Source organism: Bombina bombina, chromosome 1 (genome assembly GCF_027579735.1).
Source record: "Bombina bombina isolate aBomBom1 chromosome 1, aBomBom1.pri, whole genome shotgun sequence".
Classification (NCBI taxonomy): Eukaryota; Metazoa; Chordata; class Amphibia; order Anura; family Bombinatoridae; genus Bombina; species Bombina bombina.
This window is the reverse complement of record NC_069499.1, coordinates 1573827298-1573844301: the sequence shown is the minus strand read 5'-3', so window position 1 is coordinate 1573844301 and position 17004 is coordinate 1573827298. Positions and strand designations below refer to the sequence as shown.

The 17004-nt window shown below is 38.9% G+C and overlaps 1 protein-coding gene across 3 annotated transcripts in view; it reads right to left on the bottom strand.

Moving 5' to 3' along the window:
* Positions 1–470: 470 nt before the first annotated feature.
* LOC128644135 (testis-expressed protein 47-like) overlaps positions 471–17004 on the bottom strand; it is a 43050-nt gene continuing 26516 nt past the window's right edge. For 2 of the 3 annotated variants that reach the window (XM_053696849.1, XM_053696854.1), the window contains 2 exons: positions 15719–15875; positions 471–939 (listed from right to left, as the gene is read on the bottom strand). In XM_053696849.1, the coding sequence (XP_053552824.1) occupies positions 881–939; positions 15719–15875 (216 nt within the window). In that variant the 3' untranslated portion in view covers positions 471–880. Of the gene's footprint in view, positions 940–6836; positions 6885–15718; positions 15876–17004 lie in introns of all 3 variants that reach the window. The other variant, XM_053696857.1, reaches the window with a different exon arrangement.

Sequence of the window (17004 nt, the reverse complement as noted above, 5' to 3'; positions counted from 1 at the left end):
CATATCTAGATAGGTTCATTCGCTGCTGATTGGTGGCTGCACATAGATGCCTCGTGTGATTGGCTTACACATGTGCATTGCTATTTCTTTAATAAAGGATATCTAAGGAATGAAGCAAATTAGATAATAGAAGTAAATTAGAATGTTGTTTAAAATTGTGTTCTCTATCTGAATCGTGAAAGAAACATTTTGGGTTTCATGTCCCTTTAAGTGTTACCCTGTAAGTTTAGATCATGTGCCAGGTGCAGTATGTAGTTTGTTTATATGCTTCTGGGTATATGATCTCCAGAACTCTACACAATAATCAATATGAGGTCTTACAACCGACAAGTGGTCAATAAAGTGGCATAAGAACCTCACTATGTATCTTCCTGTATAACCCAGTAACCTGCTGATTACCTGGTGCTGTGTTGTGCATCAAGCTCCAAATTGTTTGAAATACGTTAGATAATGGCTGGAGACCACATAGATTAAACGTTTTCTAGATGACATTTTAGTTACGATTTAAACAAACAATTAGTATAAAATAATATTAAAAAAAAAGGTTTAAACCAGTAGAAAACATTAAAGGGATATCAGTAGAAAACATTAAAGGGATATATTTTGTTGGCTTGAATGTGCTATTAGCAGTTTTCCTTATTCTGGTGATGGATCTCGGGTGAATGACAGTCCTGTTAGATACATAATATGAATGGAGCTCCGCATGGTATTGTCCTCTTATTAACCTTTAACTCTAGGAGACACGTTCTTTGTAGCTTCGCTGTCATTGTCACTTTAAGTCCCTTCATATTCTCACTGTTTGTAAAGGGACATCCAGTGACAAATTGCTTTTCTTTGTATCTGGTTGGGAGTTTTTGAGACCAGTGGAGGGGTTGCAGGGTTAGAGGTAAGATTTGGACAACATGGGCCAAATGTGCTCAGGAGCGGGCCACACACAATCTGAAAAACAAGGTATAAAATGAGAAACTTCAATACTTTTACTGGTTTACATAATACAGAAGTTACATTCATCTGCATTCCTGGGTCTACTGCCCCCTACAGGATCTTACTTATTAGTGCAACCCACTACCTCGCATTTTATTATCTTGGGACTAAGCAGGGGCCGCTAAATATCTAGAAGGGATAGTGGTGTGCGGATTGAACGTATTCCTTCTTAATTAAAGGGAATGAAACATATATTATTTTTTTTTGCTGATTCAGAAAATACTAGTTTAAACTTTCCATTTACTTCTATTATCCAATTTGTTTTATTCTCTTGGTATCCTTTGTTAAAGGAGCAGCAATGTGCGACTGGGAGCTAGCTGAGCACATTAGGTGAGCAAATGACAAGAGCAGTATATGTGCAACCACCAATCAGCAGCTAACTTCCAGTAATTGATTGCTACAATAATGACTGAGGGTGAATACTAGACGCTAGAGACACCACCAGAGCTAAAGAATGCTCTGCGTACTTCTCCGCCTCCCTTTGTCATGTGACCAGGTACCTCTTGTCCTGGCTTGGAGCCAGCAGGATTCAGCTGTTTATTTGCTAATCACTATAAAGAGAGATGCTCATCAGAAGACCCACAATCCTTCACATGTACATCTTAAAGGGACGCTGTACTCAAAAAATGTATGTCATTCACATTTAATCATTTCAAATTTCTTTTTTTTTCTCATTAAAAATGTGAAAGTAAAAGCTGTTTAAATATAAACCAATTAATCCTTATCAGGTGTGCCCTTCTTACCTATGGTCATGGGCTGATGGGTACTTCCTACAATGTCATTGGCTGGTAGATACTTCCAGTTAATACGCATTGGGTGGTAGATACTTCCTGTTAAAGCTCATTGGCTGATAGATACTTCCTATAATGTCATTGGCTGGTAGATACTTCCAGTTAAAGGACCAGTCAATAGTATAGTATCTGCACATAAATAGGTGTATTATAAATATATTTATTGAGAACGAGCGTTTTCGAAAATGTATATCGTTTCTTTGTCCCCTAAAGTCACATGGTGCCAGTATCCAATCACAATCGCATATACGTATATGCGATTTGAGCAAAGTACGCATTCGCTAACTGACAGGTGATGTCACTGCTGACGTATCCGGTGACCCGTGAACGCACTAGCCAGCACATAACAGGATGTCTCTGTCTCAGTCTGGAAGAGCCTAGGTTAAAAGCGACTGTTTGTTTGTCAGACTCAGCAGCACTGAAGGCAGACTGCCGCTCGCTCCTCCTAAATCCTCCTAACCTACCTGTCTGTCCTTGAGACATTGAGAGTGAGACCGACTCAGACAACTAAGGATAGGTAGTAGGTAGGTGGGGTCCCACCGGGTCAGTATTCAGTGGGTGGGATTGACAGGCACAACGGGTCACCGTCAAGAGCAGCATTATAGATAGTCTCTGGGCTACCTGTCTCTGGGGTCCTTCACTCTGGGGTCAGACCGTTAGTGGGTGGGGTTTTGGAACCGTGGGATTCATAACAGCGGCAAATTTCAGGAATGAAGGCTTGAAGCGGGGGTGATACGGCCGAGGTCACATACACATGCGTTGTTTACATGAGCGCGCATGGAGCAGTGATGTGTATGTGCACACATGCGCAAAAGGTAAATCATTTTTCTAATTTACATATCTATGTACAGCGTACTCAGGACAGGGGCGGTCGGAATATGGCACTATAATTGAACATGCATAGAATAAAAGTAAGATTTTATAAATATTTACATTTACTTGTCCAAATTTTATGCTGCAGATGCTTTATATTTCACATTTAATACGCACCTTTACTGATATTTCAGTTTATCATTTTGATACTATTGACTGGTCCTTTAATACTTATTGGCTGATAGATACTTCCTGTTATGTCATTGGCAGGTAGATACTTCCTGTTAAAGCTTTTTGTATGATAGATACTTTCTGTTATGTCATTGGCAGGTAGATACTTCCTGTTAATGCTTTTTGGATGATAGATACTTCCTGTTATGTCATTGGCAGGTAGATACTTCCTGTTAAAGCTTTTTGGATGATAGATACTTCCTGTTATGTCATTGGCAGGTAGATGCTTCCTGTTAAAGCTTTTTGGATGATAGATACTTCCTGTTATGTCATTGGCAGGTAGATACTTCCTGTTAAAGCTTTTTGGATGATTGATACTTCCTGTTATGTCATTGGCAGGTAGATACTTCCTGTTAAAGCTTTTTGGATGATAGATACTTCCTGTTATGTCATTGGCAGGTAGATACTTCCTGTTAAAGCTTTTTGGATGATAGATACTTCCTGTTATGTCATTGGCAGGTAGATGCTTCCTGTTAAAGCTTTTTGGATGATAGATACTTCCTGTTATGTCATTGGCAGGTAGATACTTCCTGTTAAAGCTTTTTGGATGATAGATACTTTCTGTTATGTCATTGGCAGGTAGATACTTCCTGTTAATGCTTTTTGGATGATAGATACTTCCTGTTATGTCATTGGCAGGTAGATACTTCCTGTTAAAGCTTTTTGGATGATAGATACTTACTGTTATGTCATTGGCTGGTAGATGCTTCCTTTTAAAGCTTATTGGCTGATAGATACTTCCTATGTCATTGGCTGGTAGATACTTCCTGTTAAAGCTTTTTGGATGATAGATACTTCCTGTTATGTCATTGGCAGGTAGATACTTCCTGTTAAAGCTTTTTGGATGATAGATACTTACTGTTATGTCATTGGCTGGTAGGTAGATACTTCCAGCTAATGCTCGTTGGCTGGTAGATACTTCCTGATATGTCATTGGCTGATGGGTAATTGGCTGACTGAGCATTAGTAGCAAGTGGCACGAATAAATGAGCACTAGAAGGTACTGGATAACTGATATATTTGTTTAATGGGACAATCTACTTGAAAATGTTTATTATTTTTAAAGATAGATAATCCCTTTATTACCCATTTGCCAGTTTTGCATAAACAACACAGTTATCTTAATACACGTTTTACCTCTGTGATTACCTTGTATTAACAATTGTTCTTCATTCCTTTGGTATCTTTTGTTGAAAAGCAGGGGCATGAGCTCAGGAGTGTGCTCGTGTCTGGAGAACTATATGGCAGCAGTTTTGCAAGAATGTTATCTATTAGCAAGAGCACTAGAGGGCAGCACTATAAGAATGTTATCTATTAGCAAGAGCACTAGAGGGCAGCGCTATAAGAATGTTATCTATTAGCAAGAGCACTAGAGGGCAGCACTATAAGAATGTTATCCATTTGCAAGAGCACTAGAGGGCAGCACTATAAGAATGTTATCCATGTGCAAGAGCACTAGAGGGCAGCACTATAAGAATGTTATCTATTAGCAAGAGCACTAGAGGGCAGCACTATAAGAATGTTATCCATCTGCAAGAGCACTAGAGGGCAGCACTATAAGAATGTTATCCATTTGCAAGAGCACTAGATGGCAGGACTATAAGAATGTTACCCATTTGCAAGAGCACTAGAGGGCAGCACTATAAGAATGTTATCTATTAGCAAGAGCACTAGAGGGCAGCACTATAAGAATGTTATCCATTTGCAAGAGCACTAGAGGGCAGCACTATAAGAATGTTATCCATGTGCAAGAGCACTAGAGGGCAGCACTATAAGAATGTTATCTATTAGCAAGAGCACTAGAGGGCAGCACTATAAGAATGTTATCCATCTGAAAGAGCACTAGAGGGCAGCACTATAAGAATGTTATCCATTTGCAAGAGCACTAGATGGCAGGACTATAAGAATGTTACCCATTTGCAAGAGCACTAGAGGGCAGCACTATAAGAATGTTATCCATTTGCAAGAGCACTAGAGGGCAGCACTATAAGAATGTTATCCATTAGCAAGAGCACTAGAGGGCAGCACTATAAGAATGTTATCCATTTGCAAGAGCACTAGAGGGCAGCACTATAAGAATGTTATCTATTAGCAAGAGCACTAGAGGGCAGCACTATAAGAATGTTATCCATTAGCAAGAGCACTAGAGGGCAGCACTATAAGAATGTTATCTATTAGCAAGAGCACTAGAGGGCAGCACTATAAGAATGCTATCTATTAGCAAGAGCACTAGAGGGCAGCACTATAAGAATGTTATCCATTAGCAAGAGCACTAGAGGGCAGCACTATAAGAATGTTATCCATTAGCAAGAGCACTAGAGGGCAGCACTATAAGAATGCTATCTATTAGCAAGAGCACTAGAGGGCAGCACTATAAGAATGCTATCTATTAGCAAGAGCACTAGATAGCAGCACTATAAGAATGTTACCCATTTGCAAGAGCACTAGAGGGCAGCACTATAAGAATGTTATCCATTTGCAAGAGCACTAGAGGGCAGCACTATAAGAATGTTATCTATTAGCAAGAGCACTAGAGGGCAGCACTATAAGAATGTTATCCATTTGCAAGAGCACTAGAGGGAAGCACTATAAGAATGTTATCCATTTGCAAGAGCACTAGAGGGCAGCACTATAAGAATGTTATCCATTTGCAAGAGCACTAGAGGGCAGCACTATAAGAATGTTATCCATTTGCAAGAGCACTAGAGGGCAGCACTATAAGAATGTTATCTATTAGCAAGAGCACTAGAGGGCAGCGCTATAAGAATGTTATCCATTTGCAAGAGCACTAGATGGCAGCGCTATAAGAATGTTATCCATTTGCAAGAGCACTAGAGGGCAGCACTATAACAATGTTATTCATTTGCAAGAGCACTAGCGGGCAGCACTATAAGAATGTTATCCATTAGCAAGAGCACTAGAGGGCAGCGCTATAAGAATGTTATCCATTTGCAAGAGTACTAGATGGCAGCACTATTTCCTGCTATGTGTGCTCCAGATGCTACTTAGGTATCTCTTCAACAAATAATATCATGGGAACAACGCAAATTTGATAATAGAAGTAAATTTTAAACTTTATTTTTAAATGGTTTGTTCTGTCTGAACCACACACAAAAAATTGGTTTCATGTCCCTTTAAGTTTGACTTTATTGTCAAAAAGAGACTGATTTAGAGACATCTCTAATACTCTTATTGTAACAAATAAACCTCTATTCTAAATGTGATTACATAGCCAGGGGGATCTGTGCTGGTTTTGCTGATTGAACCCCACCTGTAATTAATATTTCAATAGCTAACTACTGGCTTTTTTTTAGAGAGAGAGATTACATGAGTAGGTCTCTTCCTCATGCAAGTTCAGCCCATTTGAATCGATATGTTCTTGAAAATGGTTTTAAAGAGCTAAACCAGCTATTTCAGGTACAAGTGAGGGGTTGATTTCTGTTGCTCTCACTTCTTGACATAACTTTTCTATAGAGAATACTGTAGTACTGATATTTTCAGTATAGGAGGTGGTTTCAACAGCCAAATGCAGCTATTTCATATGACAAAATAAAGGATCTATATGTAACCATTTGACTACACTCCAGCAGGTAAAATTGATCATTGGAAACATATTAAATGGGTGATAATGTTACAATGTTGATTTAATTATGTTTGAATATTTTTTAGGATAAAAAAGCTGATGAGGTGACCCCCGCAGCTAATATCACTGTATTAATGCACAGTAGCTCATACAAGCAGCTGTCACGGGTATTGCTGGAAACAGAAGCAGGATTTATATTGCACAGACATATTCTTTAAGGAAACACAATATGAAATATTATTGTCTAGATAGAACATTTTTATAAGATTATGCACAATGTAAATTACAGGTTAATGCTTAAAACTACAAATAAGCTTCTAATTGTTAGCTCTTTGCCTAGGAGAGGTCAGCTACGCGTTACTGCCCACTACAGAAGCTGCCGTTAGTGCAATAAGGGGGGTTATGGCTTGAGGGGCATGCAGGGAGTACTGTACCTTATTGCTTCTACACCATGCCTTGCTTGTCACTCCCAAACACATGTCCTTTAACCAAACAAACCTCTATTAATCAGATACCTGAGTATCAGTTATCAGCCATTGTGTTCCCAAAATCCAGAAACTACTTTCTAGACACAGGAAAAAGCGGTTGTAAGAAGTTTAAATACACAATGTGGGTTAATTATTTAGTATATATTGTTCCTTTGCTGTAATATATTTCTCTAGTTACCCTAAACTCTGGTGTATTACAATTAGGACTAGATTACAAGCGGTGCGCTAAAGTTAGCACGAGTTGCGATAAGCAATATCACAACCGGGCTAACTTGCGTGTGTTATACAAATTAAAAGTTAATGGGTGCACTTGAGCACAAATGCGGGTTAGCGCGAGTGAAGATCTTGCGTAAAATGTGTTTGGGGTTAAAAAGAGTGCGCCAAAACACGACATAAATACATAAAAATAAAGTGTAACACTCATATATACACTTTCTAATAACAATTATTCATATAAATATTATTCAAAATTTTATGTGTTTTACTATGTATTTAATGTAAATATTTTACATCTCAATGTTCTTCACTTAGAAGAAAGTCTTTTTTTTATTGTTAAACATACAGGCATACCTCATTTTATTGCTCTTCGCTTTATTGTGCTTCACAGATATTGCTCTTTTTACAAATTGAAAGTTTGTGACAACCCTGTGTCAAGTCTATTGGTGCCATTTTTCCAACATAAAAACACATAAATACACATGAATACACCTAAAAACACATGAATACACATATATACACATATAAACACATAAGTACACATATAAATACACATGAATACACATATAAACACATGAATACACATACATACACATATAAACACATGAATACACCTATAAACACATGAATACACATATAAACACATGAATACACATACATACACATATAAACACATGAATACACCTATAAACACATGAATACACATATATACACATATAAACACATAAGTACACATATAAATACACATGAATACACATACAGTATCTCACAAAAGTGAGTACACCCCTCGCATTTTTGTAAATATTTTATTATATATTTTCATGTGACAACACTGAAGATACAGGCGGTAAACTCACTACTTTACATTGTAGCAAAGTGTCATTTCTTCAGTGTTGTCACATGAAAAGATATAATAAAATATTTACAAAAATGTGAGGGTGTACTCACTTTTGTGAGATACTGTATATATACACATATAAACACATAAATACATATATATATATATATATATATATATATATACATATGAACAGAAATACACATGAATACACATATAAATACACATGAATACACACATAAGCGATAGTTTTTTGGTTTTTTTTGATAGTGCACTTCATTGATGTCTATGGGGAGAATAAGTTAACGCGGTCCTGAAGTTAGCGTGCATTGAGTTTTGTTCTTGTGCTATCCCGTCTGCGCTTACAGTTTACTTTGAGCACATTGAGACTGATTAGTTAGATAAGTTACATAAGCAAATTCTCTGCAGAACCTCACTAACAAAGATATATATCATAGTCTTTCTGCACCACCTGCTGGTCATTTACTGTACTACAGGTGCCCAGGCAGTTTTCCCAAAGGATTTGTCTATGGAAAAGACCCATTAAATAAGACAGACAGCGTCACATAAAATAGTCTATTATGTGCAGCAATAAATGTATGTGTATATGGGTATATGTTTGTGTATGTGCTATTGTATGTATATGTGTGTGTGTATATATATATATATATATATATATATATACACAGTATCCCACAAAAGTGAGTCCACCCCTCACATTTTTGTAAAAATATTTGCTGTCCCCTCAAAATAACTCAACACACAGCCATTAATGTCTAAACCGTTGGCAACAAAAGTGAGTACACCCCTAAGAGGAAATGTCCAAATTGGGCCCAATTATCCTTTTTCCATCCCCGGTGTCATGTGACTCGTTAGTGTTACAAGGTCTTAGGTGTGAATGGGGAGCAGGTGTGTTAAATTTGGTGTTATACCTCTCACACTCTCTCATACCGGTCACTGGAAGTTCAACATGGCACCTCATGGCAAAGAACTCACTGAGGATCTGAAAAAAAGAATTGTTGCTCTACATAAAGATGGCCTAGGCTATAAGAAGATTGCCAAGACCCTGAAACTGAGCTGCTGCATGGTGGGAAAGACCATACAGCGGTTTCATAGGACAGGTTCCACTCAGAACAGGCCTCACCATGGTCGACCAAAGAAGTTGAGTGCACGTGCTCACCGTCATATCCAGAGGTTGTCTTTGGGAAATAGACATATGAGTGCTGCCAGCATTGCTGCAGAGGTTGAAGGGGTGGGGGGTCAGCCTGTCAGTGCTCAGACCACACGCCACACACTGCATCAAATCGGTCTGCATGACTGTCGTCCCAGAAGGAAGCCTCTTCTAAAGATGATGCACAAGAAAGCCCGCAAACAGTTTGCTGAAAACAAGCAGACTAAGGACATGGATTACTGTAACCATGTCCTGTGGTCCAATGAGACCAAGATTAACTTATTTGGTTCCGATGGTGTCAAGCGTGTGTGGCGGCAACCAGGTGAGGAGTATAAGGACAAGTGTGTCTTGCCTACAGTCAAGCATGGTGGTGGGAGTGTCATGGTCTGGGCCTGCATGAGTGCTGCCGGCTCTGGGGAGCTACGGTTCATTGAGGGAACCATGAATGCCAACATGTTCTGTGACATACTGAAGCAGAGCATGAAAATAATGGTGGCCACACAAAATATTGACACTTTGGTCCCAATTTGGACATTTCCACTTAGGGGTATACTCACTTTTGTTGCCAATGGTTTAGACATTAATGGCTGTGTGTTGAGTTATTTTGAGGGGGCAGCAAATTTACACTGTTATACAGGCTGTACACTCACTACTTTACGTTGTAGCAAAGTGTCATTTCTTCAGTGTTATCACATGAAAAGATATAATAAAATATTTACAAAAATGTGAGGGGTGTACTTACTTTTGTGGATACTGTGTGTGTGTATATGTGTATGTGTGTATATATATATATATATATATATATATATATATATATATATATATATATATATATATATATAAAGGACAAAAAGAGGCACTCACTGGTCTTTTAATAAGTGAATTTAATCTTTAAAGCGTTAAAGATTAAATTCACTTATTAAAAGACCAGTGAGTGCCTCCTTTTGTCCTTATATTTAACCATTGTCACTCTGGCAGCTGGAATTAAGGTGAGAGTGCTCTCTTTTGAACATTGTATGTATGTGTGTGTGTATATATATATATATATGTGTGTGTATATGGGTATATGTTTGTGTATGTGCTATTGTATGTGTATATATATACAGTTGCAAGAAAAAGTATGTGAACCCTTTGGAATGATATGGATCTCTGCACAAATTGGTCATAAAATGTGATCTGATCATCATCTAAGTCACAACAACAGACAATCACAGTCTGCTTAAACTAATAACACACAAAGAATGAAATGTTGCCATGTTTTTATTGAACACACCATGTAAACATTCACAATGCAGGTGGAAAAAGTATGCGAACCCCTAGACTAATGACATCTCCAAGAGCTAATTGGAGTGAGATGTCAGCCAACTGGAGTCCAATCAATGAGATGAGATTGGAGGTATTGGTTACAGCTGCCCTGCCCTATAAAAAACCCCACACCAGTTCTGGGTTTGCTTTTCACAAGAAGCATTGCCTGATGTGAATGATGCCTCAGACAAAAGAGCTCTCAGAAGACCTACAATTAAGAATTGTTGACTTGCATAAAGCTGGAAAGGGTTATAAAAGTATCTCCAAAAGCCTTGCTGTTCATCAGTCCACGGTAAGACAAATTGTCTATAAATGGAGAAAGTTCAGCACTGCTGCTACTCTCCCTAGAAGTGGCCGTCCTGTAAAGATGACTGCAAGAGCACAGCGCAGACTGCTCAATGAGGTGAAGAAGAACCCTAGAGTGTCAGCTAAAGACTTACAAAAGTCACTGGCAAATGCTAACATCCCTGTTAGCTAATCTACAATACGTAAAACACTAAACAAGAATGGATTTCATGGGAGGATACCACAGTGGAAGCCACTACTGTCTAAACAAAACATTGCTGCACGTTTACAGTTTGCACAAGAGCACCTGGATGTTCCACAGCAGTACTGGCAAAATATTCTGTGGAAAGAAACCAAAGTTGAGTTGTTTGGAAGAAACACACAACACTATGTGTGGTGAAAAAGAGGCACAGCACACCAACATCAAATCCTCATCCCAACTGTGAAGTATGGTGGTGGGGGCATCATGGATTGGGGCTGCTTTGATGCGTCAGGGCCTGGACGGATTGCTATCATCGAAGGAAAAATGAATTCCCAAGTTTATCAAGACATTTTGCAGGAGAACTTAAGGCCATCTGTCTACCAGCTGAAGCTCAACAGAAGATGGGTGTTGCAACAGAACAATGAGCCAAAGCATAGAAGTAAATCAACAACAGAATGGCTTAAACAGAAGAAAATACGCCTTCTGAAGTGGCCCAGTCAGAGTCCTGACCTCAACCCGATTGAGATGCTGTGGCATGACCTCAAGAAAGCGATTCACACCAGACATCCTAAGAATATTGCTGAACTGAAACAGTTCTGTAAAGAGGAATGGTCAAGAATTACTCCTGACCGTTGTGCACGTCTGATCTGCAACTACAGGAAACGTTTGGTTGAAGTTATTGCTGCCAAAGGCGGTTCAACCAGTTATTAAATCCAAGGGTTCACATACTTTTTCCACCTGCACTGTGAATGTTTACATGGTGTGTTCAATAAAAACATGGCAACATTTCATTCTTTGTGTGTTATTAGTTTAAGCAGACTGTGATTGTCTATTGTTGTGACTTAGATGATGATCAGATCACATTTTATGACCAATTTGTGCAGAAATCCATATCATTCCAAAGGGTTCACATACTTTTTCTTGCAACTGTATATATATATATTATATATATATATATATATATATATATATATATATATGCAATCCTCAAAAAAGTATACAAAACAGATTTTAGGAATGAAGGGCACTCGCAGGGTTTGTGATAATTCTGTGTCAGCAAAGATTTTCTTTTATTGTTCTTAGTAACAACAATTGTTAATGGTCGACGTTTCGGCTTCACAGAAGCCTTCATCAAGACGAATCAAAACTCATACCGGCATCCAGCCGTACTCACCAAACCGAGGAAATATACCTTATCTCTCTCCCCCTTCACTGCTTTATTAATTAAGTCTAACTCTATTGCCAAATTAGTTTAGCAGCGCCGTTCACATCAAAGTCAAGGTATTAACATTTATTTTACCCTGATACGAACTTGTAAGTTGCACATGAAATTATATGATTGATAACTGTGATTGTGGAAAACAAGAAGGAAACATTCGGCTAGATTACGAGTTTTGCGTTATGAGTAAAAAAGTAGCGTTAAGCCTCATAACGCTGCTTTTTTACTACTGCTGCTATTACGGGTCTTGTAGGTAGAGCTGTCCCGCACACTTTTTAGGCCGTACTGCAAATCAACTTATGCAGTTTTCGTAAAGTCTTTTTTGAATGGGACTTCCATAGCGCCGGTATTACAAGTTTAGTTTTTTTGTTTTTTAGGACAAAAAGTGAGCGGTACAGGCTATCCCGCAAGATTCGTAATGCATTCTAAAGTCAATAGTTATGAGTTTTACACTACAAAGCTGTAGCATAAAATTCATAACTAAAGTGTTAAAAATACACTAACACCCATAAACTACCTATTAACCCCTAAACCGAGGCCCTCCCGCATCGCAAACATTAAAATAAAATTATTAACCCCTAATCTGCCGCTCCCGACATCGCCGCCAGTATAATAAACATATTAACCTCTAAACCGCCACACTCCCGCCTCGCAAACACTAGTTAAATATTAACTCCTAATCTGCTGTCCCTAACATTTATTAACCCCTAGTCTGCCGCCCCCAACGTTGCCGCCACTATACTATATTTATTAACCCCTAAACCTAAGTCTAACCCTAACACCCACTAACTTAAATTTAATTAAAATAAATCTAAATAAAATCTACTATTAATAACTAAATAATTCCTATTTAAAACTAAATACTTACCTGTAAAATAAACCCTAAGCTAGCTACAATATAACTAATATCTATCTTAGGTTTTATTTTTATTTCACAGGCAAGTTTGTATTTATTTTAACTAGGTAGAATAGTTACTAAATAGTTATTAACTATTTACTAACTACCTAGTTAAAATAAATACAAATTTACCTGTAAAATAAAATGGAACCAGTCTTACAATAAAACTTAACCTTACACTACAATTAAATAAATTACCTAAATTAAATACAATTAACTAAATTAAATACAATTACCTAAATTACAAACAAAAAAACACTAAATTACACAAAATAAAAAACAAATTACAAGATATTTAAACTAATTACACCTAATCTAATAGCCCTATCAAAATAAAAAAGCCCTCCCAAAATAAAAAAAAACCCTAGCCTAAACTAAACTACCAATAGCCCTTAAAAGGGCCTTTTGTGGGGCATTGCCCCAAAGAAATCAGCTCTTTTACCTGTAAAAAAAATACAAACAACCCCCCAACAGTAACACCCACCACCCACACAACCAACCCCCCAAATAAAATCCTAACTAAAAAAACCTAAGCTCCCCATTGCCCTGAAAAGGGCATTTGGATGGACATTGCCCTTAAAAGGGCATTTAGCTCTATTGCAGCCCAAAGCCCTAACCTAAAAATAAAACCCACCCAATAAACCCTTAAAAAAAAACTAACACTAATCTCTGAAGATCCACTTACAGTTTTGAAGAGCCGGGAGAAGTCCTCAACGAAGCGGCAAGAAGTCCTCAACAAAGCCTTCTTTGTCTTCATCCAAGCCGGCAGAAGTGGTCCTCCAGACGGGCAGAAGTCTTCATCCAAATGGCATCTTCTATCTTCATCCGGCGAGGAGCGGGTCCATCTTCAAGACATCCGACGCAGAGCATCCTCTTGTTTCTGATGACTAACGACGAATGAAGGTTCCTTTAAGTGACGTCATCCAAGATGGCGTCCCTTAGATTCCAATTGACTGAAATAAGGTTGAAAAAATCCTATTGGCTGATGCAATCAGCCAATAGGATTGATCTTCAATCCTATTGGCTGATCCAATCAGCCAATAGGATTGAGCTCGCATTTTATTGGCTGTTCCAATCAGCCAATAGAATGCAAGTTAAATCCTATTGGCTGATTGCATCAGCCAATAGGATTTTTTCAACCTTAATTCCAATTGGCTGATAGAATTCTATGAGAATCTAAGGGATGCAATCTTGGATGACGTCACTTAAAGGAACCTTCATTAGTCGTTGGAAAGAAGAGGATGCTCCGAGTCGGATGTCTTGAAGATGGACCCGCTCCTCACCGGATGGATGAAGATAGAAGATGCCGTCTGGATGAAGACTTCTGCCCGTCTGGAGGACCACTTCTGCCGTCTGGATGAAGACTTCTGGCTTCGTTGAGGACTTGTCCTGGCTTCGTTGAGGATGGATGTCTGCTCTTCAAAACTGTAAGTGGATTTTCAGGGGTTAGTGTTAGGTTTTTTTAAGGGTTTATTGGGTGGGTTTTATATTTAGGTTAGGGCTTTGGGCTGCAATAGAGCTAAAGGTTATTGGTAGTTTAGTTTAGGCTAGGGTTTTTTATTTTTATTTTGGGGGGATTTTTTTATTTTGATAGGGCTATTAGATTAGGTGTAATTAGTTTAAATATCTTGTAATTTGTTTTTTATTTTGTGTAATTTAGTGTTTGTTTTTGTAATTTAGGTAATTGTATTTAATTTAGGTAATTTATTTAATTGTAGTGTAAGGTTAGGTGTTAGAGTAAGACAGGTTAGGTTTTATTTTACAGGTAACTATTCTACCTAGTTAAAATAAATACAAACTTGCCTGTAAAATAAAAATAAACCCTAAGATAACTACAATGTAACTATTAGTTATATTGTAGCTAGCTTAGGGTTTATTTTGCAGGTAAGTATTTAGTTTTAAATAGGAATTATTTAGTTATTAATAGTAGATTTTATTTAAATTTATTTTAATTAAATTTAAGTTAGTGGCTGTTAGGGTTAGACTTAGGTTTAGGGGTTAATAAATATAGTATAGTGGCAGCGACATTGGTGGCGGGAGATTAGGGGTTAATAAATATAATGTAGGTGTCGGCGATGTTGGGGGCAGCAGATTAGGATTTAATAAGTATAATGTAGGTGGCGGCGATGTCCGGAGCTTCAGATTAAGGGTTAATAAATATAATGTAGGTGGCGGCGATGTCGGGGTGGCAGATTAGGGGTTAATAAGTGTAAGATAAGGGGTGTTTAGACTCGTGGTTCATTTTAGGGTGTTAGGTGTAAACATAATTGTAGTTTCCCCATAGGAATCAATGGGGCTGCGTTACGGAGCTTTACGCTGCTTTTTTGCAGGTGTTAGGCTTTTTTTTCAGCCGGCTCTCCCCATTGATGTCTGTGGGGAAATTGTGCACGAGCACGTACAACCAGCTCACCCACTTAAGCAGCGCTGGTATATGGAGCACAATTTTGCTCTACGCTTACTTCTTGCCTATTAACGCCGGGTTTAGGAAAACCTGTAATACCAGCGCTGTAGGTAAGTGAGCGGTGAAAATAACGTGCAAGTTAGCACCACACCCCTCTTACCGCAAAACTCGTAATCTGGCCGACAGTTTTTTGTGTATTAAGTAAATCAAAACAAACTTTCTTGTACTCTAAACTCATTCCTGGTTGTAAATGACTGAGAGTTAGTTACTTGCTGAACACCAAATAAACTCACCTGAATCCATGAGGAGATTGACAGGAGAATCATAGGCTTCAAGGAACTGTTTAGGGGTGAGGAGCTCTGTGCAGCTCAACAACCGGACTATAGAGGATTCAGGAATAACAAGGTTAGGGGCCCGGTCAAACACGGCATCTGGGATGTTCCTGGTTCCCTGGAAAAGATGGAAAGAGAAGACCAGATATTGAGTTAGTCAAAACCACCTCAGCCCACCTATGAAGAGTATGACAGGATCTTTTGTGGGCGAGAGACTGACAAAGAGGCTGCAGGGCCAGGGGTCTGATCTATGGTTTGATATAGACATGTGGATGACAGAGGGGCTGCAGGGCGGTTTGATATGGACATGTGGGTGACATAGGAGGTGCAGGGCCAGGGATCTGATGATCTATGGTTTGGTATGGGCTGACAAAAGGGCTGCAGGGTCAGGGGTCTGATCTATGGAATGATATGGGCATGTGGGTGACAGAGGGGCTGCAGGGTGGTTTGATATGGACATGTGGGTGACAGACGGGCTGCAGGGTGGTTTGATATGGGCATGTGGGTGACATAGGTGGTGCAGTGCCAGGGAATCTGTTCTAAGGTTTGATATAGATGTGGGTGACATAGGGGCTGCAGGGTGGTTTGATATAGATATGTGGGTGACAGAGGGAGTGAAGGGTCAGGGGTCTGAACGGAGGTCTGATAAGGGCATGGGGCTAATCAAGGTGCTGCAGGGCCAGGTGTCTGAACTGAGGTCTTATAAGGGCATGGGGCTAATCAAGGTCCTGCAGGGCCAGGTGTCTGAACTAAGGTCTGATATGGGTATTGGTCTGACATAGGGGCTGCAGGGCCCAGGGGTCTGATATGGCTATGGGGCTGCAGGGCCATCTGATCTGAGGTATTGGTCTGACATAGGGGCTGCAGGGCCCAGGGGTCTGATCTGAGGTATTGGTCTGACATAGCGGCTGCAGGGCCAGGGGTCTGATATGGCTATAGGGCTGACAGGCTGATCTGAGGTCTAATATGGGTATAAACCTAATTAAATAAAGAGTTTGGCACACACTGTCACTTTATAGTGCTTATAAAAGGTTACAAGCTGCTTCTTGTTCTGTGTGACTTAGGTTTGAGGTGATATTACATTAGTAATCTAGATCCACTAGAGACTGACCTCAATAGAGTCACATTTCCCCTGTTTTAATAGGAGATATTCACTATAGTGTGCGGTAGCTCTCATTAGTGAATGTGTAGATTCAGTGACTGTTCTTTACATTTGCATGATGCAGAGGATCATGGGAAACTTGTAA